The sequence below is a fragment of the Pangasianodon hypophthalmus genome, chromosome 10 (genome assembly GCF_027358585.1).
Source record: "Pangasianodon hypophthalmus isolate fPanHyp1 chromosome 10, fPanHyp1.pri, whole genome shotgun sequence".
NCBI classification, from domain to species: domain Eukaryota; kingdom Metazoa; phylum Chordata; class Actinopteri; order Siluriformes; family Pangasiidae; genus Pangasianodon; species Pangasianodon hypophthalmus.
The window spans coordinates 8902265-8912356 of record NC_069719.1 but is presented as its reverse complement, the minus strand read 5'-3'; the positions used below and the strand labels follow the sequence as shown (position 1 = coordinate 8912356).

At 37.7% G+C, this 10092-nt stretch overlaps 1 gene segment (V, D, J or C); it reads right to left on the bottom strand.

The window, feature by feature from the left end:
• Window positions 1-1105: 1105 nt before the first annotated feature.
• On the bottom strand, window positions 1106-2105 carry LOC128319123 (T-cell receptor beta chain V region C5-like). The segment is given in 2 exon segments: window positions 1106-1842; window positions 1937-2105. Coding segments are annotated over 2 exon segments (402 nt in total).
• Window positions 2106-10092: the final 7987 nt, after the last annotated feature.

The following is a 10092-nucleotide window of genomic DNA, read 5'->3' as shown; positions in this document are numbered from 1 at the left end:
TCTGACAGGCTGGGGTTAGAGATGGACAATGCTCCAGATTGAGCAACATCTCCCCCTATTGACCCAAAATAGTTTCAAAAATACCTCATATGGATTCATGCGACACCAGTGGTACTGACAGTTTCACTACCCTGGTAAAATGCAGCTGAGAGTTACCACTGTTGTAATAAAAATGACATCTGATAACAAACCAGAAGCATAAAATACCAGTTTGAAGCAGAGGCACCGTTTGGGTTCAGATGTGTTTGTGTGTTTGGGGTTTTAGTAAGGAGATGATATGAATCTGCAGCACTGTGCTCACGTGCAGCACAGTAATAAACAGCAGAGTCTGACTGCAGTACATTACCACTTACATGGTAAGTTTTCCTTCTGTTGTTCTCTCTCTGCTCTGCTTGAACCGATCTTTAAAATCATCTTCATTGTTTGGCTCACTCATGACATAGCTATATCCAATCAGTGCCATTCTACTGTCAATCTTTTGCTGATACCATAACATAATATCTAGGTTATTGTCATCATGGCTACAATGAATTGTTACATTCTGTTTTTCATTCACTAGGAGTGAAGAACTCTGTTGAACATCAGCACAGTTTGTCCTCCCTGCAGAAGAAAAATAATGCGTCGAATTTGAAAAACACTGCAATAAAATCAGCACAAAAATTGATGTAAATTAAGTATTTAAAGTCCTACCTATAAATAAAAGTAAGAGCAGGCACAACATGCAAACAGTTGTATACATTCTTCTGATGCACAGCTTGAGTGAGAGACTCAGAATGAAAGTGAGCACAATAACAAGAAAGAGCATAGGAACATTTTGGGACCCGTACAGAACATGTTCTACTGTAGACATCTCCCCCTATTGGCAAAACACTTAAGAGTGGTTGTGTCTTAAATAATTTTAGGAAGGAGGTTAGTTGCAGATATAAAAAAGTTTCTTTTCTAGTTTATGTGGAGCAATTTACCATTACTCTGACTGAGATAATACACTCAGCGGAGTGTTACATTGATAGATACACCTACTGTGTACCTTCCCTTCTTGGTCATGAACTTCAAGTCATACTTTTAACTGTTTATAGTTACATTTAGTATTTTTTTTTTTTAAATATTCAAACTAGCCTGTCTGGCACCAGCACCATGCCAAGGTCAAAGAAATCACCATTTTCCCCAGTCTGACAATTAATGTGAAGATTAACTGAAGCTCACGACCTGTATCTGCATGAATTTATGAATTGTGTTGCTGCTGCATAATTGACCATAATTGATTTGATAATTGCGTGAATGTGCAGGTGTACAGGTTTTCCTAATAAAATGGTCGGTGCATATTTCTCAGCATTTCAATCTAAACTGAAGCAGAATTTCATTTAATTATTGGTTTTATATCAGAAATAAGAAAAGTTAACTTGCACAGATTCTTACAGATTTTGATTTCCTGTCGAGAATTCAGTAATACTGCACCAAAATGAAGATTCATGTGGTTGAGTCAGCTGTGAGAACTGGCTGCCTTCCAGTATGTTTTTGTCCCACAGATTAACAGCATTTATGCACTGTGGAAACTAGCAGCACACAGGTAAACTGCATCACTGTCCTCTTTAACATCCACTGTCAGGGACCACTTCTTCTTTTGTCCCCAGGCTTTGAAGCCATTTTCAAAACCCTTCTCCTGACTGGGCCTGCCAGCTACAGATCTGGCTATAAGTACTGGCTCTTTGTCTTTGATTTGTCTGTACCAGTAAGTGTAGTCATAGTCTGTGTCATTTTGGTAACAGTGCATGTCCACTGAAGTGCCTTTAAAACTGGAGATATATTTAGGCCACTGAGTGATCAACACACCCTTACAGGAACCTAAAAGAGACACGGGAAGGTTATAGGATTAAGTATCTCTATCATAACACTTACATTTGATTTAAAATATTGCAAAGTATTTAGAGTTACACACCTTTGAGTAAAATGAACGAGATTATGTATAAGAGAGTTCCAATCATGTTGATCTTGACTTGGTTCAGAACAAACTTGCTGATGCGTCTCTGACACATGTTCACCTTTACTTCTATTTGTACAAGCCACGTGATATGTATTACGGAGCTGCAGTGCTGTTGCGTGAATTTCCTGTATGCATGGGTTTTAAGTCAGGAAGGTGATGAAACAGAAGCACTGTGTAGCTTGGCAGCACAGTAATACACAGCAGAATCTGACAGGTTGAGATTAGAGATGGTCAGATCTCCAGTTACAGTGTCAGTCCTGGTCTGTTTGAACCGTGTATCTGGGTATCCAGCCTCATTGTTTGGTGGAATTGTGGCATAACTATAGCCAATCAAATCCATAGATGTGCTCTCTCCCCTTTGTTGATACCATAACATGACATCTAAATTGTTGCCATCATGTTTACAGTATATTTTAACATTATCCGTGAGATTTGCAATCAGATCTAATGGTTGGTCAAACTGGACACAGTCGAACAGACCTGTAGGGAAAAAATACATATAAGTAAGTAGAACATATATGGCAATAATAAAAGCAAAGTAAAGTAAGACTACAGATTTTAATGAAAGTCAAAGTGATATCATACTGGATAACAGAGTGAGAAGAATGCAGAGCCCATAAGCCCAAACCCACATCTTTCTGACGAGACAGAGTGATTGCAAAGGAGCTGTAGGAAGGAGAAACACCAACTGTCTCTCTGCTGACAATCTTATAGCCTCAACAAAACTTCTTGAGTTATATCACCCCCTACTGTCTCCTAATGCAAAGAAATGTTTTTGGCCCTTTTCCTTCTGCATCATATGCAGTTCCATCATATTGTATGAGCTATAAATTATACAGTGACGAGAACTGAAACTCATACTTGCATAAATACAGAGTAAATGTTTGTAAGCATACAAATCTGACTTTGTGTGCATGCTGTTGCTCTCTTTATCTATGTACAGTACATTGGTCCCTTTAATAGATCCAATGAGTAAAAGGATAGACTGAATTAATTACCATTATCTACCATGTAGATACAATCCATCCATTTTCTCTACCTACACAGGGTCGCAGGGAGCCTGGAGCCTAGCCCAGGGGACTCAGGGCATAAGGCCGGGGACACCCTGGATGGGGTGCAAACTCATCGCAGGGCACAGTCGCACACACACTCACACATCCATTCACACACTATGGACAATTTAGAGATGCCAGTCAGCCTACAACACATGTCTTTGGACTGAGGAAGGAAACAGGAGTACCCGGAGGAAACCCCCAAATCACGGGGAAAACATGCAAACTCCATGCACACAGGGCAGAGGAGGGAATCGACCACCCAATCCTGGAGGTGCGAGGCAAATGTGTTAAACACTAAACCACCGTGCCCCCCATAGATACAATCACTGAAAAAAATCACTAAAACATTTTTTATCAAGTACACCTCCATATGCTGTAGGTGAATTGTAAGAACACATTTACTGACATAGCCCATTTATTGCACAATTTGTCAGTCCTGACAGGGTAGGGTTAGAAATGGACAATTCAGCAGATAACACATCCTGTCTGGTCAGTTCAAACTGCTCCATGCCCATAGGATGCTGTTTCCTAGATTTTGCCGAAGTTGATCAGGGTTAGATTTGTGCTGTCTGTCTACTGGTAATACCAAAGTATCACCAAGATTTAAAACATGCAAAGGGAACCAACAGGTTCATTATTGCAGCCTGTAAAATACAACTGTTTGATACTGTGTTTTTATAGGACACACCAAATAGTAGTATAATCTCAAGATAACAAGTCAGACAGACAAATGCTTACTTTAACGCAGAGACTGTTTGTACTCCTGAGTGTTTGGGGTTTTAGTAAGGAGATGATATGAATCTGCAGCACTGTGCTCACGTGCAGCACAGTAATAAACAGCAGAGTCTGACTGCAGCACATTAGAGATGGTAAGTTGTCCTTCCGTTGTTTTCTGTCTGCTCTGCTTGAACCGATCTTTAAAATCATCTTCGTTGTTTGGCTTGCTCGTGCCAGAGCTATATCCTATCAGCACCATTCTACTGTCAATCTTTTGCTGATACCATAACATAACATATAAGTTATTGTCATCATGGCTACACTGAATCGTTACAGTTTGTGTTTCCTTCACTAGGAGTGAAGAGCTCTGCTGAACATTAGCACAGTTTGTTCTTCCTGTAGAAGAAAAATTATATGTTGTCAGTTTTAAAATAATCACTCAAACTCTAAAATAAATCCAGAAAATAACATAGTATTTAAAAGGTACTACCTGTAAACAAATATAATAAAAGGCACAACTTAGAAACAGTTGCATACATCCTTCTGATGCACATCTTGAATGAGAGACTCATTCAAATAAAAAGTGCCTTTACACTATTAGAAACAGACACTTGAAGTGATTGAGCATCAGAGTCAGCAAATACTGAAAGAGCACAAAGGATTTTTGGGACCTTTACAGCTGTAGACATCTCCCCCTATTGGCAAAACACTTGTGAATGGTTGTGGCTTAAATGGTTTTGGGGAGGTTCATTGAGTGACGGCTGCTTATTTCAATTTCTTTTCAACTTTATGTAGAAATTTGTAATTGTTTAATTTCTTTGTCTGACATAATACACTTTTTAGTGGTGTTGAAGTTGTAGCTGATCGCAAAGCTAGAGGTATGGTCTGCTCTACCTGATACGCTTGTACCAGTGCTACATAAACTACCATGTCAGTGACTGCTCAAGCTCTGTCCGCTTGAATGAGGACCGTTGGTGAGCAGTTTTCAATACTTGCCAAAGATTCTCAAATGGCTTATAGGCCGGGCTTTAACTCCATTTCAACAAGTTCTTAGTTTTGAACAACTCCAGTGTAGCTTTGTCAGTGTTCTTAGGGTTGTTGTCCTGTTGGCAGGTGAACCTCAATCCCAGTCTCAGGTCTCTTGCAAAGTAGAACAGATTTTCTTCTCCGATTGCCCTGTCTTTGGCTTTATCCATCCTACCCTCAACTTTGGCCACTTTCCCAGTTCCTGCTGATGAAAAGCATATCAGAACATGATTCTACCAAAATTATGCTTCACTGTGAGGATGGAGTTCTGATGATGAGCAGTGTTGGATTTCTACCAAATGTAGTACCTTGTGCCAAGGACAAAAAGTTCTATTTTGGTCTCACCTGGTCTTTAGCAGCCAACATGTAAAGGGGAAAAAATATTAATAATTTTCCCTATCCTGTTTAAGCTGGTTTGTCAATTGTTAAAATTCTGTCATGTGAGAGCAATTTCCTGATAACAGGTCTTTTTCAGATTCTCATTTCCTAGGAGAGATTCTGTAAGAAACGTTAAAAAAACTAAAGCAAACCAAAATAAATAAATAAATAAACAAACAAATAAATAAATAAATAAATATCAACACTCAGTAATACTGCACTGAAATGAACATCATGTGGTTGAGTCAGCTGTGAGCACTGGCTGCCTTCCAGTATGTTTTTGTCCCACAGATTAACAGCATTTATGCACTGTGGAAACTAGCAGCACACAGGTAAACTGCATCACTGTCCTCTTCAACATCCACTGTCAGGGACCACTTCTTTGTTTCTGATCCCCAAACCTTGAAACCTTTTCCAAAACCTGTCTCATAGCTGGGTTTACGAGCAAAATATGTGGCTATAAGAACTAGCTCTTTTCCTTCAATTTGTCTGTACCAGTAAGTGTACTGATAGTCTGTGTCATTCTGGTAACAGTGCATGTCCACTGAGGTGCTTTTAAAACTGGAGATATATTTAGGCCACTGAGTGATCAACACACCCTTACAGGAACCTAAAAGAGACACAGGATGATTTTGGGATTAATTAGATATCTGTAACATTCCACTTACATTTAGTTTAATATCTTGTAAGTAATTTAGAGTTGCATACCTTTCAGTAAAATGAACAACAATGTGTATATGAGAGTTCCAGTCATGTTGATCTTGAATTGGTTCAGAAGAGACTTGCTGATGTGTCTGTGACTCAATTCACCCGAACCATGTGATGTGTATTACAGAGCTGCAGTGCTGTTGTGTGAATTTCCTGTATGCTTGGGTTTTAAGTCAGGCAGGTGAGGAAACAGAAGCACTGTGCAGTTTGACAGCGCAGTAATACACAGCAGAATCTGACAGGCTGAGATTAGAGATGGTCAGATCTCCGGTTAGAGTGTCAATCCTGTTATGTTTGAACCGCTTTGTGTATCCAGCCTCATAGTTTGGTGTTGCTGTGGCGTAGTTATAACTGATTAAAGCCAGAGTTGTGCTCCCTCCCCTTCGCTGATACCATAACATGACATCTAATTTGTTGTCATCATGTTTACAGGAGATTTTTGCATTATTTGTGAGATTTGTTATCAGGTCTGTTGGTTGCTCAATCTGGACACAGTCTGACAGACCTGTAAGTAAACAAAAATATATACAAAGGTATTAAGAGCTAAATAAAATACTACATATTACATATTTTGAAAGTATTGGTACCATACTGGATAAGAGATCGAGGAGAATGACGAGTCCATAAAGCAAATCAAACATCCTTTTTCTGTTCAGAATGAGACAGAGTGACAGAAGCTGTAGGAAGCAGAAAGAGAAAGACAGTTTTCTCTCCAAAACCTCAAGATCTGACCAAAACCTGTTGAGTTATATCACCCCCTGTTGGCTCACCATGCAAAGAAACATTTTCAGCACTACTATTTCCACATTATTTACAGTTGTAAGCACAATACTGGTTAAAGTATTTGTCTACTCTCTCACCTTCTATGTCTCAGAAATAGTGTGCACTCCAGGTTAGATGGTCAATTAAACTTAAAAGCATATTGATCTTATTGTTAAACCTAAAGCAAAGTTCTTTGTAATACTAGTATACAAATACTTTAACCAGGATTGCTTTGATAGCAGCAAATCCTAGTTAACAGAAACAGCTAGTGTTTTTGTTATTTCTAAAGATAAATCTATTAAATCTCCAGATTTTATTAGACAGTTATTTATTTTATATTCAGTTGTTTATTTTAAAGCACATTATTACCGTTTACCGTTTGGATTGCTGGGGATGGTGCCACCTGGGGGCTGTGGAGATGGCTTGGGGATCACATATGGGGAGCTGTAGTGTGATGGCTTGGGACTGTGATTGCTGTAGTGGCTTTGGGGCTGCAGTTGCCATGAGCACCTTCGTACTCAGGACTCCATCAGTGGACAGTGGATAGATTTTAACCAACCGGACATCTTGTGAAAACTATGATGGATTTACTGGTTGCACGTTTGCACTATTTGTCCATATAGTACACAATAATAGAAGGGTTGCACCCAGATGAGGATGGGTTCCCTTTTGAGTCTGGTTCCTCTCAAGGTTTCTTCCTCATATCGTCGCCTCTGGCTTGCTGATTAGGGATAAATTCACATATTTACAATATATTTTTTGAATCCATTTATTTCTGTAAAGCTGTTTTGTGACAATGTCCATTGTTAAAAGTGCTATACAAATAAAACTGAATTGAATTGAAAATTGAATTGAATTATTAATCCTATGAATTTTTCATTATTAGCAGGAAAATCTCCAAAATAAGCTAAACAATTATGCAATAAAAAAAAACCTTGATGAACTAATTAAGGAAACCAAGGCAAAATAACCTGAAACAATTGCATATATTTGACAGAGGGGGCGTGGTCAAGTGCTGGTTATGATGGGAGGAGGAGTGGCGAAAGACAAACAGGTAACGAGTGAGTTTTTACACCTGTATGTGCTTAATGAGAAGATTATTTATATGCTCTTGTTTTGTAGCGAAATTTCTTAAACCAGGCAATGTCGAGCAGTGTGACCCCGTGGTTGTGTATTTATTAGTGATTTCAGTCGAGTGAAGTATTTTTATTTTAGCATTAAAACGTTTGAGATCGACAAGCATAATAACAGTATTCAGCATCTCACTGTCTTAATCCCGGCTACTTAGTCCTCATTCCTTACTCACTCAACAGGGTGTCACAGTAAAATATCAGGAGAATCTAGAAGCAACTAATAATTTATTTATAGGAATAAGCAGAACAAAGAGCTAACAAAGTTAAACAGCAGAAATATCAAAGGTAAAGACTGGACAAATGGTTCCACGTTTGGGTTGCCATTAACCCATACCTCATAAAAATTAAATGTATTCATTTATTTATTTATTTTAATTTCTTAAAAATATTTTTCAACATTAAATCTGGAAAAACATGCGTTTATAGCTATTCAAACATTGTAACCCATCTCAGGCAACAGTATCTCATTTTTACAATGTTCCTTGGCATTTTGCTCTTAAATGAGTAACAGAGATGAATTAAGATAGATGAAGCAAATACATAATATGTGGTTAATTAGCATCCACGCTAATGGATTGAGGACATTTAAGGACATTCTAATGACTTACTGTTTTAAATTAATTATTTGCTTTCAATTTATAATGTGTTGTGTACTTTGAACGTGACCTCATAAGTCAATGTTACAGTAATTAAAAATAAAGAAATGTTTTTTCTTCCCAGGATCTTTCAGGAAATTCAGTTGATGCAACTTCTTGGTGAACATTAACTTGTGGAATTTTCCAAATATTGAACATGGGAACATGTTCAGGTACCAGGATTGAATAATTGTTGTTTGACACAAAAATGTAAATGTTTAATTCCATATAATGGATGACTCATGGAAAAGGATGTTTCAGGTGTCAGACGTGAAATGGATTCACACATGAACTAAAGAGAATCGGATTTAGTACTTTAATGATTTTACTCCAAGTTAAAATGTAGTTACAGTAGAATGGGACAGGCAAAAAGGCTATAGTTAAAAAGTTCTTTAGATATGGTAGGTTTATTAATGTTTCAAAATTTGTGCATGAAACATGCACATAGGTTATTGTCAAAGACACTTTACCTTTGTATATGCATTTTACCTTTCTTTTACATGTATAACAGCGGGACACAAATGGCACCCCAATTGTGGAATCACAAGCCACCAGACTAGACTGGGCAAGGCAAGAGATACTAGCATATCATAATCTAGCATAACAAGACTTTATAATAATAGTCAAGGTAAAAAAAAAAAAAAAAAAGGCTAGAATATAGGAATAACATGGCAGAAATGCAAGGTTATTGGAAGTCTGCGCAATGAGAAACAGTTTTCATGGGATGGAACTATGATAAAAAGTAAGTGTCTTTATGTATTGCAATATGATACCTTTGCCATATGAAGCACCTCTAGCTCACACACACAGTATGTCAGAAACTAAAATGTAATAAACAAAGCGTAATGCCTTCAGGGAACACTACATTTTGAGTAAGATCAAATGTTGCTGCTGCTTTCTGCACAAGACATCACTGCAGGAGCAGCTGGAGATGTGCAGATAGCAAACATAACTATAATACAGTGAGTTTTTGAAGTAGGTAGCAGATAACCGTGACACTGTGCTTTCTCTCACAGCACAGAAATACACTGCACTATCATGTGAATTAAGGTTGGAGATCTGCAGGATCCCTTCACTTTTCGCATCTCCGTAAATATGAAAGCGCTTCTCATAGTCCGTCTCCTTGTTGAAGGTTGTTGTGTAGAGATATCCAGTAAGCTTTAGTGATTTATCTTCTCTTGTTTGTTGGTACCAGTAAAGGTAAAAAAAGTTCTTGTAAGTATGTGTGCAACTGAGGTTCACATTATTTCCTGGATTCTCGATCACATCAGTAGTCTGAATGATTTTACTGCTTAATGAAGGATCTGAAGAGGAGAACAAAACAAATACCATGTTATGTTGAAAAAAAAACTATACATTACAAATATTCTGAATGTGATCTGAACCTTCCTGTAAGATTTTGAAAAAGCTTTATGTGTATTACTGCATCTTGGTGTACTCTGGAAAATTTGTAAATAATTACCTGTGATCCAGAGCAACAGAATATGAAAAATCAGCACATGAAGAGCCATCCTTTGTCATAAACTAATATTTGTTTGTTAAAATAAGGTGTAGAATCTAAAGTTATAAAATCGGGTTAGAAAAAAAAATGATAGAGTGTATAGAAAACGAAAACCTAATTAATTTTCTGTTGTAATCAGTAACAGGAGTAGGTGCAATGACCCACCCAAATCCCCTTCTTGTTCATGAAATGCTTT